Source organism: Scylla paramamosain, chromosome 19 (genome assembly GCF_035594125.1).
Source record: "Scylla paramamosain isolate STU-SP2022 chromosome 19, ASM3559412v1, whole genome shotgun sequence".
Classification (NCBI taxonomy): domain Eukaryota; kingdom Metazoa; phylum Arthropoda; class Malacostraca; order Decapoda; family Portunidae; genus Scylla; species Scylla paramamosain.
In genome coordinates this window covers 13338174-13356141 of record NC_087169.1, presented here as the reverse complement: position 1 = coordinate 13356141, position 17968 = coordinate 13338174, and the positions used below count along the sequence as shown (strand labels likewise).

The following is a 17968-nucleotide window of genomic DNA, read 5'->3' as shown; positions in this document are numbered from 1 at the left end:
CAGATAAATTATATATATTGCAAATTATCCAGAATGTTTGGCATATTTTACAAGGTTCGCAATCACTTCACGACTGAAGTTCTTTTCAGAGTATGTTACATCCTTTGTTGTCCTCATCATGTGTACTGTGTGGCATTGCGGACATGTACTTGGCTTTCTTTCATCTACAAGTTAAAAGTAGCACAAAACAAAGTTTTGAGCTGTATATTCTGTTTACGAAAATTTGTTTCATCATGTGATATTTTTTTTTCAGTGTATAAGCTTCTAGATTTCAATTTAATTCGTAACTGTTTTCTTCTTTTATTCTATTTGATGACTGGCAATATTAGGAACATGTTTACAAAATGTGTTTTCAGTAAATTCTGTGAATATACAGTTGTTAATAGAAGATAATCAGCAATGTTAAATACTTATTATAATAAAGTAAATCCGTCAGGAAGCTTTGGGTCGACAGAGTTTGTGTCAATGTATATATCTCTCTCATATTGTATGCATATATGTACATAACATAGCAATAAAACACACAACACACACACACACACACACACACACACACACACACACACACACACACACACACACACACACAGACTAAGCAATCACAACACATTTTGGTTTATATGTGCCTTCCCCTTTCACGTTCCAGATTCATGGGTAACAGCATTCCCATCAACGCCTTAAGCTGCCCAAGTGCTGCTATTCTAAACCTCCCCTCCTTCCTTACACCCTGAGCTGCCTGGATGCCTGTAACTGACATCCACTGAAGTTCGCTTCCCTGTAGACTTATATTACAGACGTGGGTGGATGGGAATGATGGCTTTAACCCTTCCACTGCAATATTCGACAACTCAAAGCACTAAAAGCAATGGACAAAATGCATAAACCAAATTTAGGAAACAAGGGAATCAAAAGAATAAAGTAAGTGTCTAAAAACTGTCGGTCATGATGAAAAAAAAAAAAAAAAATGTCTAATTGAAATAATAAATTGAAATAAAATTGAAATACAGAGTTAGCAATGTCTAGTCAGTGTAATCCTTGGGAAAGGGGGAGCTGTAGAGGGAGGATGAAAGGTCTCATTCAAGTGGTTAGTAATTAGGGAAAAAAACGTATCAAATAGCAGGAAAAGTGTGAAGGGGAAAGTAGTGAGATTCCTAACTTGTTGAGACCTTCACCATCTCGACTCTTGTGATTATCCCGCCAGCCCTTTGACATTTGAAGGAGAGAGGGTTTGCACTCTTCTGCGTAAATGTTTTATGTGTGTTTACTCCAGAGGTGCTCAAATATCCCTGACCTTAAGACTTTTTCCATCGCTACGTTTTATGCTATAACAATATTTTCCAGCTTTTAGAGAGAGAGAGAGAGAGAGAGAGAGAGAGAGAGAGAGAGAGAGAGAGAGAGAGAGAGAGAGAGAGGAGGAGAGAGAGAGATGAGAGAGAGAGAGAGAGAGAGAGAGAGAGAGAGAGAGAGAGAGAGAGAGAGAGAGGAGAGAGAAGAGAGAGAGAGAGAGAGAGAGAGAGAGAGAGAGAGAGAGAGAGGAGAGAGAGAAGAGACAGACAGACAGACAGACAGACAAACATAGACAGACATACATACAGACAGGACAGACAGACAGACAGACAGACAGACAGACAGACAGAAAGACGCAGACAGATACAGAGCCAGACAAACAGACAGAGACAGACAAACAGACAAACAGGCACACATTGACAGACAGAGAAAGACAGATACACAGATACAGACCGACCGACCGACCAGCAGACAGACAGACAAACAGACAGGCAGACAGAAAGGTGTTGGGGGACCATTGGAGTTCAGGTATACGTAATTTACTTCAACATGTGAAAAAAAAAAAAAATATATAGCCATAATCAGACAAACAAGTACATATGACATTCACACAAAAGATATGAGAGGCGGTGGGATGTTATCAGATCCAGTGACGGGGGAAATTTATTGCTAATTCATGATAAAGAAAAAAATGTACGATTGAAAGTAATTAGAAGAGAATTATTAAAATGGCTTTGACTGTTATTGATAAAAGTTGCTGCGCGTGACTTAGAGAGAGAGAGAGAGAGAGAGAGAGAGAGAGAGAGAGAGAGAGAGAGAGAGAGAGAGAGAGAGAGAGAGAGAGAGAGAGAGAAACAGCAGCTAGACCTCTTCCAACAGTAAATTCTCCTCGAGCAGTGGTTATTGCGTTCAGTCTTTTCTCTGGTTCTATTTGTCACAATCTTTGTGGGTAAGTGTGTGTGTGTGTGTGTGTGGGAAGGGGGATGTATGTAAGCCTCTCCCTCTCCCTCTCTCTCTCTCTCTCTCGCTCTCTCTCTCTCTCTCTCTCTCTCTCTCTCTCTCTCTCTCCTCTCTCTGGAAGTCCACACACAGCCATTTTTAGAGCCGCAGCCAAGGCATTTTAAGTGAGTCCCTTCAAACTCCTTACAATCACACATTTTTGTCATGAATAGCACTGCCTTCTCCCGCCACGCACATCGCTGAATCCAATAACAAGCCATCACCTCTCATATTTTCCGTGTGAATGTCACCGTTGTCAGTCTACCTGCCTACGATTGAAAGAGGTGAGTCATGTATCTTTTTTTTTTACTGTTGAAGTTAATTACACCTGAATTTTCTCTCTCTCTCTCTCTCTCTCTCTCTCTCTCTCTCTTCTCTCGTCTCTCTCTCTCTCTCTCTCTCTCTCTCTCTCTCTCTCTCTCTCTCTCTCTCTCTCTCTCTCTCTCTCTCTCTCTCTCTCTCAATCAGCTAGAAAGAATTGGTATCATAGTTTTATTTTTCATTTTAGTCAGGGCAGCGACGTTAAATATGGTATGTCTTACTGTGTGTGTGTGTGTGTGTGTGTGGTAGGACATATAACCACTGGACAAATGTTCGTCTCAATGATGAAACTGGATTGAGTGTACTAATATAAAAGAAAACAATACATATGTACAGAAAATGTAAAGAAAAAGAAGATACATAGTGAAGGAAGAGGAAAAAAAAAAAGTCAGATGAAAACACGGAAACAAACACAAATGAAAAAAAAAATAAAGAATAATCACGACAGGAGAAACATGATTAATTAAAAAAGAAGTCACGCATTTTCCTTCCATGAAATCTGAGGCGACGAGATAATAATTATGACAATGAAGGAAAAGTGAGGGTATTACTTTTTTTTCATCATGATGGTGATTACATGAAGGAGGAGGAAGAGGGGAACATAAGACATAAGAACATAAGAAATAAGGGAAGCTGCAAGAAGCGACCAGGCTTACACGTGGCAGTCCCTGTATGAAATATACCTACCTATTTCCATCTATTATCCCCATCCGGGAGGAGGAGGAGGAGGAGGAGGAGGAGGAGGAGGAATACCAAAGGAATACAAAGGAATACAATGGAAAGACAAACAGCAACAGACCTTTTGTTCCTTGCAAAGCTGTTTGTTAACTACTTCTAACTAGCTACAGGGAATAGAGACAGGGCAGCACAGCAGAAGGCTCCTCCCCACCCACCACTCCCTCCAGCTTACGCTGGCATGGAAATAGTTGGGTAAAGTACCATGCAGTATGGGAAAAACTGACATGGAATTTTCATAGGAAGAATGAAAGGAAGTTCTACTATTCACCCTACGGTGAACTCTATACGCCTATCTGAAAATGAACACAATTTATAATAAAATTGGTGTCTGTAAAATAAGAGTTTATTAGTGAATTTATTAATTATTCGGACAAGAAGAAAGCTTGTCGGGAATTAGCATTTAAATATTTGTCTATTTCATTTTTAATGATTCAATAGAATTGCTGCTTACGGTTTCTGCAGAAAGTTTATTCCATATATTTACTGTGCGATTAAAGAAAAAATGTTTTGGCCTCGTGGGATTTAAAACGTTTGGGTATCATCTTGAATCCATTATTTCTTGTTAGGTTAGAATGATCAATGATAAAATATTTATGTGCATCAATGTTACTATATCCTTTAAAAATTTTGAACTCTTCAATTAGGTCTCCTCTTATCCTGCGCTTTGCTAAGCTAAATAGGTTTAGTTCTTCCAGTCGTTCCTCATACGGCTTATTACGCAATCTTAGAATCATCTTAGTGACTCTACGCTGTATCTTTTCTAGTTTTTCAATGCCTTTTTTGTAATATAGAGACCAGAACTGTACAGAGTATTCTAGATGAGGGAGCACCAGTGAGTTATATATATATATATATATATATATATATATATATATATATATATATATATATATATATATATATATATATATATATATATATATATATATATATATATGATTTAAATTCAAAGGTTCTTCCAATGAACCCTACTAATTTATTTGGCATCTTTACTGTTTCTGTGCAGTATTGACTCGGCTTTAGGTCTTTTGACACAACGACACCAGGATATTTTTCTTTTTCAGCGACATGTTGTTCATTACACATCTCGCTTGAACATTGTTGCTTTCGATATGTGGAACTTTACACTTTTCTATAATGAGTCTCATCTGCTATTTTTCTGCCCAGCTTGTTAGTTTGTTGAGGTCACACTGCAGTTCCTGCCATTGTGACAATGACGTTATTTTACTTGTTATTTTGGTGTCGTCTGCAAATTTACTTATTTTGCAATTGATCCCTTCATCAATATCATTAATGTATATTATAAAAAGTACTGGTCCTAATACAGAGCCTTGAGGAACGCCGCTATCTATCTTATGCCAATCTGACTCTTTTCCATTTATCACAACACGCTGTTTTCTGTCAGAGAGCCAGTCTCTCAGCCATTTCAGGGTGTTTCCGGCAATGCCGTGAGGTTTTACTTTACTCATGAGTCTCTTATGGGGAACAGTGCCGAAAGCTTTCTGGAAATCAAGGTAGATAATATCAACAGTTTTTGTCTCGTCATACGAGTTAAATACTTCACAAAAGAACTCTGGTAAGTTTGTTAAGCAGGGACGTTTGGTTCTGAAACCGTGTTGCCAATCTTTTATGACTTTCTTTTCTTTTAAATATTTAACAATCTTATCTCTGGTTATTGTTTCCATCAGCTTGCACACTACTGAAGTGAGACTGATTGGTATGTAATTGGCTGGGAGGAATTTATTTCCTTTTTTAAAGATTGGCGTGACATTTGCTAGTTTCCATTCGTAGGGGGACTTTACCCACTAGTAAAGTTTTATTGAATAAAATCGTAAGCGGTTTCACGAGTTCATTTCTTGCTTTTTTTTTAAGAAGCCTTGATGATATCTTGTTTGTCCCGGGAGAAGGAGGAGGAATACTTAAGACAAAATACTAATTAACTTTTTTTCTATTTCACAATATCATGCGAGACTTTTATCTGTCTGTCTGTTTGCTTGTCTGTCTTTCAGTCTGTCTGTCTGTCTCTCCGTCCATATTCTCTGTCTGCCAGTATGATCGTCTTATTGTGTTAGAGGTGTTTGCTTTTAACGTGTTATATTTTATTTGTATTTTGTGCTCAATAAGCTCACTTACTTATTCTGGCCATCACCCTAGCTTTTTATATACCTGTGTGTCTGCCTATCTGACTTTTTATATGTCTGTTTGTCTGTCTATCCATCTATCTATATTGTTACTTTTCTGCCTGTCTGTTTGCAGGAGAACAAGGACGGTGAGGACGAGGACAAGGACGAGGATGAAGACGGGGATGAAGATGAAGACGATGATGAGGACGAGGTGCAAAAAGAGTGCGAGGAAGTAAGAGCATAAGAACAGTAAAGAATAGAGAGCCTGTGGGCTTTTAACAAGATTACTTGCTCAAACAGTTAACTCTGCGCTACAAGAAATAATCAGGAGTGAGGTAGAAAAGAAAAATACTCTCTCCATTCTACATCCATCAAGCACATTAGATTTCACTTTCGTTAGTTCTTATAACTAAAAGCTTTGCCTGCTTTGCCTGTCATTGGGTACAGCAATCATTTGCATTTATTTATTTATTTATTCACGTACTTGTTTATTTATTTCAATGTACCTCAATGCTCTCGAGGACCGAACAGTATGAGCAACATAACCAACAGACGTACATCAGATCTGTAATTTCTTATACTACGTTTCTTTTTCCTTATACCTTTCTTAACGCGTGCAGGAGGCTGGTAAAGGATTAAAACCTGAGAAAATATAAAGTGAACCCCTTTCAAAGAAAAAAAAAAGTGAATAGAAACAGAACTCGGAATGCGTAAGATAATTTCGTCCACGCGGTGATGTGAAGGCGCTCTCTCGAATTACTTCATGTCTTATCAAGGTGAAAAAACTTAATCAGGCAGAGAGCTTCAAAACTCACAAGCGAGAGGGAGGAATCAGTGAAGGTGCTGATTCGCTCTTGCATTAGCATGGTGGACAGAACAGGTTTGACAGTTTGTAGAAAATTTTGTACAGAGGCCACGGGAGAGAGAGAGGCGTAGTGGTCTGTTCACTGGACGCTGAGCCGAGCAAGCAGCTTACGCGGGATTGCAAGGCGAGCGCTGACTGATTGCATTTTTGTTTGTTTTATTGTTTATATGTACTTTTTTTTACATGAGAGGTTCTGGCCTAAGGCAAGAAAAGTAATAATAATAATAATAATAAAACACTGAAAAAAAGCCTAATGGAAGAAAATAAACAAAAGATTAATGAAGAAAATGAATGAATGGATAGCCGAAGTTGCCGCGCAGCACGTGAAGGTGAGGCTCGCTGCCGCCACTCAGCCACCATGTCACCACACGATGGCTCCTCACAGTCCAGTTGTATTTTTATTGCTTTAATGACAAGTGTTATCATACAGCTTAACTAAAACTCTGAGGAACTGCTGAGTATAAACTGCGTACAGCCGCGGTGGACGTGAGGCGGTAGTGGTGCCTCACTCGCCAACTTCACGGCAATTTCAGATATGCATTCACTGTTGTAATTTCTTTATTAATCATCTCTTACGCTAGGCTTGAACGCTGTCATTATCATTGCCTTTCAGTAATTACAAAATGTGATAAACTCTGAAGTGACTAAATGAACGTAGACCACACTAAAAACAATAACAGTCACGGAGTTAAGAACATAAACAAACAAGGGAAGCTGCAAGAAACCTTCAGGCCTACAGGTGGCCGTCCCCGCGAGAAAAAATGCCTACCTGAGTTATGAATATGCCGCGAACATGAGCGTGTGAACTTCATGCTTGCTCATTTCAGCTTCCGATAACAAACAATACAATCTGAAAATTCACCGGAGCAGAAACCATGAAAGTAACAACAGAAGAAAACTAAAGGTACAATATTGCAGAGAAGAGTACGAGACCGAAGACAGTTTTGTTCCTGGCTATCCGACTCGCTTTCTCAGACCCGATTCCATTCTGGATAGGACAGGCTGGAGAGTGTCGCTGAGCACTGGACTGTGAGGCACACGCAAAAACATCGCGCAGGACCACACTCGTATTTTTGCAGTCCCGAGTCATGGCACGAGGAGGAGGAGGAGGAGGAGGAGGAGGAGGAGAATTAGGAGGAGGAAGAGAAGGAGGAGGAGGAGGAGGAGGAGGAGGAGGAGGAGGAGGAGGAGGAGGAGGAGGAGGAGGAGGAGGAGGAGGAGGAAGACAAAAAGAAGAAGAAGAAGAAAAGAAGAAGAAGAAGAAGAAAAGAAGAAGAAGAAGAAGAAGAAGAAGAAGAAGTAGAAGAAGAAGAAAATAATAATAATAATAAGGAGAAGAAGAGAGAGAGAGAGAGAGAGAGAGAGAGAGAGAGAGAGAGAGAGAGAGAGAGAGAGAGAGAGAGAGAGAGAGAGAGAGAGAGAGGAGAGAGAGAGAGAGCAATAAGCACAAGAGAAAAGAGGAAAGAAAACTAAGAAAAACGAAAAACAACAGTAGTAGAGAGAGCAACAAAAAGAAAAAAAAAAATCAAGATTCATCAAAAAATACATATAAAAGATTCATGGTATATTTCAGTGCTTTAATATGACCATAATACAGCGTGCTTTACGGTAATGCTGTGAGGTATTTTATTCAGGGAGCAATTAATTTCGTGTAATGGATGTACATGTCAGATACCGTCACCTGAACACTTGCAGTTAGATAGGAAGGGGCGGAGTCCAGGCCTGAAGGCTGCCTGGAAAGGTGAGGAGGGAGGGCAGCTCGGGCCTGAAGGCTGCCTGGAAGAGGGGTGGGGGGAAGGGCAGCCCTGACCTGAAAGCTGCCTTGGGAAGGGGAGGGAGGGCAGTCCGGGCGTGAAGGCTGCCTAGGAAGGGGGGGGAAAGGGCATCCCGGACCTGATGGCTGCCTGGGGAAGGGGGAGGGAGGGCAGCCCGGGCCTGAAGGCTGCCTGGGGAGAGGGAGGGAGGGAGGGAGGGAGGGCAGCCAGAGCCTGAAGGATGCCTAGTAAATGAGTGAGGGGCAGCCCGGGCCTGAAGGGTGCCCGGGGAGTGAGGGTAGGGATGGTAGCCCGGTCCTGAAGCCTGCCTGTGGGGGAGGGGGGATGGAGGGAGGGCATCCGGCCCTGAAGGCTGCCTGAGGAAGGGGGAGGGAGGGCAGCCCGGCCCTGAAGGCTGCCTGAGGAAGGGGGAGGGAGGGCAGCCGGCCCTGAAGGCTGCCTGGGGAATGGGGAGGAAGGGAGGCCATCCCGGGCCTGAAGGGTGCCTGGGGAGGAGGGAGGAAGGGAGGACATCCCGGGCCTGAAGGCTGCCTGGGGAGGGGAGAGGGAGGGGGGGAGGGCATCCCGGACCTGAAGGCTGTCTGGGGAGAGGGGGAGGGAGGGCAGCCCGGGCTGTGCACTCACTTCAAAAAGCAGAATACATTCTGCCATATACGAAAGATTGAATGATGGGAGGGAGGGAGACGACGGTGGCCGCAGCCCCCATCATTGTCCTTCCTCTCCAGCAGGTCACAGGTATTCTGGCTGTGTAGGCCCCCCTTCTTATATTAACCCAGCCTGATCAAGTCATGACAGTGCTGCCAACCGACCGTAAAGGAAGGGTCAATAGTACAAGAGTATTGACATATAAATGATAATAAAAATAATAATAACAATAATAATAATAATAATAATAATAATAATAATAATAATAATAATAATAATAATAATGGTAATAATAATAATAACAATAATAACAATAATAATAATAATAATAATAATAATTCTGTAAGTTGATCAGTATGATGACGTTCTTTGGTGCATTTAGACTGAGCTATATTGTCGCACGCAAAGGGCCACAAGTCGCCACAGCGCTACCTCTCCCACTATGAAACCGCCTTGGGCTACTCATTGGCATACGTGTCAAGGGAAGCAATTAATTTGATCATGGTAGAAAACAAGGAACATAAAAATTGATAGAATGAACTTGAACAGTTACTACTACTACTACTACTACTACTACTACTACTACTACTACTACTACTACTACTACTACTACTACTACTACTACACATACACGCACACGTATTATATATCACCACACAATTCACTACACTCTTTCTGGTCTTCCTTTCTTCCTAACATTTCTTCCACCTGATGTAATTCCACATAATATTATATCCACTTTCATTTTTCATCCTCAGTTTTTCACCGGGCGCAATCCACTTTCTCTTCTTATATTTTTACGTGAAATTACGTCTCTCTCTCTCTCTCTCTCTCTCTCTCTCTCTCTCTCTCTCTCTCTCTCTCTCTCTCTCTCTCTCTCTCTCTCTCTCTCTCTCCTCATCTCCTCCTCCTCCCCCTTTCTTCTTCTTCTTCTTCTTCTTTGCATTCCTCCCACGCTATCATATCTCTTTTATTCTCTTTCCCTTTCTTATCACCAGTCTCTCTCTCTCTCTCTCTCTCTCTCTCTCTCTCTCTCTCTCTCTCTCTCTCTCTCTCTCTCTCTCTCTCTCTCTCTCTCTCTCTCTCTCTCTCTCTCCAACACTCACCACACTCCACCACCGCTTCGTCAGTGCCTTCAGGACAGTCGGGCACGCCGTTGCATCTCAGGTCGAGGGCGACGCAGAGGCCGGGGGAGCACTGGAACACGTCCTGGGGGTGACTCACATTGCTGCAGGGGAGGAATGGCGCGTCCTCCCCTGCCTCCTGCCCGCCCCTAGGCACCTCCACTGCCCCTGCCACACCTGCAGAGGGAGGAAGAATGAGTGGTTAGGTGAATGCGTGGCTGATTGGTGTGTTGGCTGAATGGCTGATTGGTTGGCTTAGTGATTCTTTGATTGGTTGACTAATTAATTCTTAAGCTGACTTTTTATGCAAGATGGGCTTTGGCTATGGCAATAAGAATTATGTACAAAATTAATAAAATGAAATAAAATAAAAGCTCATAGAGAACAGCCAAAGGGATTATGCAGATTTGGAAGATAGTGTCTTGAAACCGCCCTCTTGAAAGATCTCAAGTCATAGGAAGGGGGAAAGGGTTTGGGTGATGTACTAGTCGACTAACTGACTGACTGACTGACTGACTGACTGACTGATTGGTTGATGCATTAGTTGACTGGCTGTTTAACTCCTTAACTGATTGATTGACATTACTTCTTTAAGTGAATGAGTGACAGATTAACTCTTTAACTGACTGAGTGATTGATGTACTGTTTGACTGACTGACTGACTGATCAAGTGATTAATTCAATGATTAGTTGATTGACTGATTGGTAGATATACAGACTGATTGATTGACTGACTGAATGACTGATTAACTGTTTGATTACTTTATTAGTGCACTGATTAATTGACTGAGTGATTGATGAACTGACTGACAGACTGACTGATAAACTGAATTACTGGCTAACTGATAGATTGACGGATTAACTGTTGGACTGATCGATTGACTGGAGGCACTGTAAAAACAAAGTCAGTCAGTGATAATGAATAAAAGCATGCCAGGAGTGAGCATCAGGGTGACCTGTGAGGGACTGGTGTCAGACACGAGTAGGTGACCCGGAGGTGGGTGTCACAATGCAATTAATACACAGGTGAGGCGCACCGAGAGGGGAGGAGCCAGGTGGAGTGCTGGTTAGTCTTTTGATCAGCGTGTTTGTCTCGTTATCTCTCTCTCTCTCTCTCTCTCTCTCTCTCTCTCTCTCTCTCTCTCTCTCTCTCTCTCTCTCTCTGTGTGTGTGTGTGTGTGTGTGCAGTAATCGTCATTGATTTAAACATAGATTAGTAATTTAAAAGCTTTTCCCATATCTCAAATGTCACCGTAATTTGGTGATAATTCTTTTCAAACCTTCATCTGTTGACTCTATGTATGTTAACGAATGAATATTTTACCTTTTTGCCACAGTATATTTTTACATATGTGGCTGGAATGGTGGGTGTTGTTTTCAATGTAACCCATTCAGCTGACATTTGGACGTGAATGTAACATGAGGCTGATAGAATAAAATTAACTACCTTTTCCACTTCTCCTCCTCCTCCTCCTCCTCTCCTTCTCTTTCTCCTCTTCCTCCATCTGATCTTTCCCAAACTTCTCCATCGCTGCTGCATCCACTTGTATTCTCCTCATTCTCCTCTCCTTCTTCCTTCCTCCTACATCTTCTCCTCGTCCATCTCCTCCTATTCTTCCTCCTTCACTCATTTCATTTTGTACAGGTTGAAACAGACGGTTTAAAGTTATGATTAAGTTCAGTTCATTAATTTTACTCTTATAGATGTTGTTGAGAGAGAGAGAGAGAGAGAGAGAGAGAGAGAGAGAGAGAGAGAGAGAGAGAGAGAGAGAGAGAGAGAGAGAGAGAGAGAGAGAGAGAGAGAGAGAGAGAGAGAGAGAGAGAGAGAGTAGTAGTAGTAGTAGTAGTAGTAGTAGTAGTAGTAGTAGTAGTAGTAGTAATAGTAGTAGTTGAAGGTGTTATTTAATTCACTTTGCGAAACGCTCTTGCCTTGTCTCCAATGTAACGAGAGGAGAGGAGGAGAAAGGAGGACGATTACAAAGAAGAGAACGAATATGGGGAGGAGGAGGAACACCAAAGGGCAACAGTCTTTAAGATCTCTTCTAAGCTGTCTAGGTAACTATTATACACTATTAATTAAAGAGGAGGAGGAGGGGGAGGGGGACGAAAACTAACAGGTGTAGGACAAGGATAACGAAGAGAAGGAGGAGGACGAGGAGAACTAAATGGAGGAGGAAGAGGACTAGAAGAACTGAGACAACAACGAGGAAGACGAGGAGGATCCCTGATCTGGATATTGCTTCAAAAAAGACGACCAGATTCGGTGCCACACTCATCACACTCACTATGATGAAGAACAACCATGAAGCGAAGGAATAACGCGGGAGGAGCAGCGTGCACGGACCTCATCGTCACTCCTTCACGCCGCCACCTTCAGGCTTCAACACCGAGGCACAGCACTGAGGCGCCTCTGAACCATCTTGTTGGCTGGGAAAAAGGAAGGAAGGAAGGGAAGTGTGTAGTTTGATGTGGTGTGATGGTTTTCAGAAAGTCACATATTTGGAAATTGTAATGTCAGTAGTTGTTCTTCCAGTTCTCTTTGGGAGGTGTGCAGTTTGATGTGGTGTGATGCGGTACAGAAAGTCACATTTTTGGAACTTGCAGTGTCACTGGCTGGTACTCAGTTCTTTTTCGTCCTTCTGTCAATCTGCTTCACTTTCTCGCCACTTTGTTTTTTTTGTTTTTTCTCTCTCTCTCTCTGGAGCATCACCTGTGCAGCTGTGGCACTTTAAGATTTAAGGGACATAAATGGAAGTAATGTCTGTAATTTAGCTCTCTAGTTTTTACAATTTATTTTCAATCCGCTTCACTTCAGCACGGTGTCATATGACCCCTTTGTTGTGGCGCCATTTACGTATTAATCAAGCAATAGGTAAGTCACCATTTCATTGCATTTCCGATTATAACTTAACTGATTTTCCCTTGAGGATCACCTGTGTTTTGCAGTTCATGTCTTTCTGTCCTGCTTTCAGCAAAACGCCATGTCACCTCGTCCTTGCGGCGCCATTGATTCAAACAGTCAGTCAATCAATAATTCGTTCCATCACTGGATTAATTAGATAATTGCGCTTTGAGGATCATTCGAGTCATGCACTAATGAATAAATCCCTGTTGGCCTTTCCGTCCTCTTTTATTATTATTATTATTTTATTTTATTTTACTTATTTATTTATTTATTTTTATTTATTTATTTATTTTTTTTTTAGTTCGGTTCACTTCATTGTATCATTTTCCTTCGAGTGTCACTGCCTGTACAGTTCACCGCCACACATCACCGAGAGGCCACACACACCTGCCGGGGACACAATAGCACCACTTCGACGCGTTTACACAGCCGCCAATAGTTTCTTAGTGGAATTTAATTCCTTGGCATCTCAAAGCTTCCTGGTGGTGGTGGTGGTAATGATAGTAGTAGTAGTAGTAGTAGTAGTAGTAGTAGTAGTAGTAGTAGTAGTAGTAGTAGTAGTAGTAGTAGTAGTAGTAGTAGTAGTAGCAGCAGTAGTAGTAATAGCAGAAATAATCGAGATATACCCTCACAACAGGTCTCTTTCCTTTAATCACACTCACTACACTTTTATCCTCTTCACATTTTATTTACAGCACACGTAGATATACACAGTTTCTCTCTCCAGTGATGACCTTTCTCTTGCCCCACGGCTCTGTGGTGCAGTGAGTGCCTTCCTTGCGTCATCAGTACACTGCACTTCACACCCAAGAGAATTATTCAGGTGGTCTTGGAGGAAATGTTATACATTATCTTTTTACTACATGAATCCATTACCAAATTGAATAATAATCTTGATGTAAGGAAATACTATATTATATATATATATATATATATATATATATATATATATATATATATATATATATATATATATATATATATATATATATATATATATATATATATATATATATATATATATATATATATTCCAGAATTTGAGAAGTGTCTTGAAACCTCCCTCCTGAAACGGTTAGTAAAAGGTACGAGAAAACCAAGAAGCAAACAGGGAGTTCCAGCGTTTACCAGTCTTGATGATGAATTTAGAAAGTGTCCCTCATGCACAAGACACTGAAGATTAGCGCGAGGCAGGCTATTCCATCCATCGTGTGGCGTGAGAGGACAGAACACGTTGACTGGCACCTCTCATTATACTTCATCATACACTGTCTTTCGGTCTCATTTCTGGCTTAATCTTATTAAAGTTCGATCTACACGTGTCAGGGGGGCATCGGTGCCGCGTCCGCTCTGCCCATCAGTGTCAGTGAATAAAAAAAACATCGTTAAATTAAGTTCGGCTGACGCGTTCACACCTGTCCGGCGCATCACCGTGTTTTGCCTCTCGGTGTGAGTGACGAGTCCGCGCTGTGAAGCTGCATATCGTGACGAACAAAGGTATAGGGGAAATGTGACCCAGTAAGTAGATGTACCAGGAAGGACATGATCAGTAACTTAGGCCACGGGGAAACACGTGACCCACTCGGCGACTGAAGGGCTCAGAAAAAAAAAAAAAATGACCCATTAACTAAAACTACTGGAAAATTGTGCCTCATTTAGTGTAGGCCTACTGGAAAGAAAGGGCATAACTAACAGTTCTATGAATATTGATGCAAATTATACGAGCCTTTTTTTATTCCTTCTTTCAAAACATGCTTGTTTTCTCTTCCGTGTGTGTGTGTGTGTGTGTGTGTGTGTGTGTGTGTGTGTGTGTGTGTGTTTACAACACAAGCAACACATAACATGGAATGAGGTAATGAAAAAAGAAAAAAAAGTTCAGTTCGTATCCGCCATGTGTGTGTGTGTGTGTGTGTGTGTGTGTGTGTGTGTGTGTGTGTTTACAACACAAGCAACACATAACATGGAATGAGGTAATGAAAAAAGAAAAAAAAGTTCAGTTCGTATCCGCCAAGTTGCACGCGGGTGTTGAGCTTCTCGCTGCCTAATGAGTAACACAAAGTTGCAACAATACCTGACTGGCCGCGCGCGAGTAAACACACACACACACACACACACACACACACACACACACACACACACATGGAACTTGCTGGTCAGTTTCTTTTATGTATATATCTATCTATTAACCTACCTATCTATGTCTGTCTGTTTATCCATCTGTCTGGCTACACATTTTTTTTCTATTTTCTTTGTGTTTATATATATATATATATATATATATATATATATATATATATATATATATATATATATATATATATATATATATATATAATTTTTTGGGGGGTTCATTAACTTTTTAGCAAGGAATAAAGATTAAAAGATTATTCAAACTTTCTCATCCAGCTTCTAACATTGCTTTCTTTCTCACTATCGAACTTAATGGGCAACATTTTAAATGATAATGATATGGCAATCGAAAGAAGTAATCATATGCATGTAAATAAAAAAAAGTAATAAAAACTCCATTAAATACTTCAATAAAACATCCATTACAATTTTTCCTTTCTTTTCTCTTCAGCAGCATCTTTTACTTTGCTTATCATCATGTGTCTTTTACTTCAGCGATCCACTTACTATACTGCCTCATCTCTCTTACTTATCAAGCATTCTCTCCTTCCTCCACCTGTCATCTTAGCTCCTCTCTTTAGCCTCTTTTTCTTTTCTTTTTTTTTTTCATTCCTCCCAATTTATCAAGCCCTTTTCCTCCCTCACTTTTCTTCATTTACTATACAGATGTCGACAATTAGTTTCCTCATTATTGGCACCATCATTATCATCATTATTGGCACCATCATTAACATCATTATTGGCACCATCATTGTCATCATATTTGCACTCATTCATCGTTGTTTCCCGCACCTCCCCGTCACTAGCCACATCAAAACTTCTCACTCAGCACTTAGGAGACACAGGGAAGATATGATAAGTAGGTCAAAAAGTCTTGAGTGTGGGGAAGGATACAAGGTCGCCGGACTGTGAATGTAATCCGTGAGCGGGCCGGCACATCCTCCCGCGACCAACTCTGCGGTGCGACTGGCGAGCCGCGTGACTGACTTCATGACTCAGCAGCGTGAATCCTTACCTGTCACATTCCCCGCTTACGTTTTTGTCCCGCCGACCAATATATCGTGAAACATTTCTCTGTGAACTGTGATGAACTGCGGGGTGCTGGAGGTAGTGTGCGGTGCTGGACGAGTCAACACAGCCAAGAGTTTATATCGCCACTGCCTCTCTCTCTCAAGTTACTTCTTGCTTTTTATTTATTTATTTTTTTTTCACAGATTGATGTCTACACAAATTCTGCAGCCTCTCTTAAGTTCATATGGGTTAGTTGTTTTAAGTTTTACTTTTCTTTCTCCACTATAGTATGACCAAGTATGGATCTCTCTTGTAAAAGGTGTTTAGTATTGCAAAGTCAACAAAAGAATGAAAAAAAAAAAGGCCCACTGAGGTGCCAGTTATATCTTATGCTTATAATATAACCTGGGGAGTCTATGCGTACATTCCCAATATTAATTTCTCGATTTTATCTCGATTTCTTGTATTTTTTATTTCTATACGTCAAATTGTAATAGTATGATTTTTAATGCATTATGAACGTTTATAGTTTACATTAATATATGGTAAATATTCACTTTCTTTTTTTTCTTATTTATAGTTTCTATTACAGTTTTGTACGCATCTGAAGCTATCCAGTAGAAGCACAGAGAATCTGATAGATCTGTTGAATAATCTGAGTTCATAGTCATGATCCACTACAAGGAGACGCCTGATCATTACAATATTAACCCACTAACAAAGAAAATTAAATAAAAAAAAATAAGCTTGCTACATGATACACTGGAGGCAGCTAGTGTCAGAATTTCAAGTAATTACCGACAAAATATATTATGTAGATTAATCTGCTTGGTAATGAAAAAAATAAGCACGGATTCACATCATTACAATTAAAATTTAAAAATACACTGAAGAATATAGATAGATTCACTGATGCCGCATGCAGCCCCGCGAACACTCAGACACACCAAGCTCCACTGAGCAACAACTTGACTGCAAACTCCGCCCACACCAGGCCGCTGCTCTCCACCACAACTCCAACAGGCGAACTCATTACGCTAAGTGACGTTCTAGAAATATTCAGGCTTGTATATTCACTATTCAGCTGCGTTGGCAAACACCTCACCTTAACTAAGATATACATTATAACCTGGGAACTTCTGAGCAACCCTGAGTCTCCAAATTTGTCCTATCAAAAGGATACGAAAGCGGAGAGGTGGTTGGGACACACTAATGACTTGCCCTCACTAATAACTTGTTTGCAATACTAACAATCTGTTTCATTATTCTGATTTAAGTAAATTTCCATTACTAATAAAAATGGAGGATTTTAAGAAAACAAAATTAATCGGAGCAGGTTTGAAAGGCAGCATTACCACTGTAACTAAAGACATCCAGCCTTTATTCATGTCCCCAACACACGTGCATTAAGGACCAAGAAAACCATAATCAAAAATGCACTTATAAATTTGATGCTAACAACGAAAAATTATACGACTTATTAGATGAGGAAAACCTACAAGAAGCAATGATAGAGGATATGCAATGCGAGGAAGAGATAAATGATTTCTTTGATAAGCCGTAAGTCACTCGAAAACCAAACCCCAAAACAAGAGAGCAAAAATGTAAGGTTCAAATTACCTAAATTGGGCGTACCCACACTCCATGGTGACCTAACTTAGAGGCTGGAATTCTGGGACATATTTAAACGTTCTATACTCTAAAATAAAGACCTAATTGACATACAATATTTCATCTCTCTCTCTCTGACCAACTACAAAGAAGGGGAAGCTGCTCAGCTACTAACTGGATTGGAGGCGACAATTCGTGAACCTGCCGCACAGTTGTTGGCAGACGCATACGGTAGGGAATACTGACTAAACTTGCTAATTAACAAAAACCTTAACATAATCAGATTTAACAAATCTTAAGCATTTTATTTATTTTCCCCCAAAATCTATCAGTCTTTAAATCCCTGGATGCACAAAATATCACCAGAGATAAAATTTGTGTTCCTCATAAATTAACGCCCAAATCAACAATAATAATAATAATAATAATAAAAA

The 17968-nt window shown here is 40.6% G+C and overlaps 1 protein-coding gene across 1 annotated transcript in view; it reads right to left on the bottom strand.

The window, feature by feature from the left end:
- The window catches only part of LOC135109667 (G-protein coupled receptor GRL101-like), a 104139-nt gene extending 90482 nt beyond the window's left edge, over positions 1-13657 (bottom strand). The window contains 2 exon segments of the mRNA XM_064021198.1: positions 9863-10054; positions 12163-13657. Coding sequence (XP_063877268.1) covers positions 9863-10054; positions 12163-12226 — 256 coding nt within the window. The 5' untranslated portion in view covers positions 12227-13657.
- Between the last annotated feature and the right edge of the window lie 4311 nt (positions 13658-17968).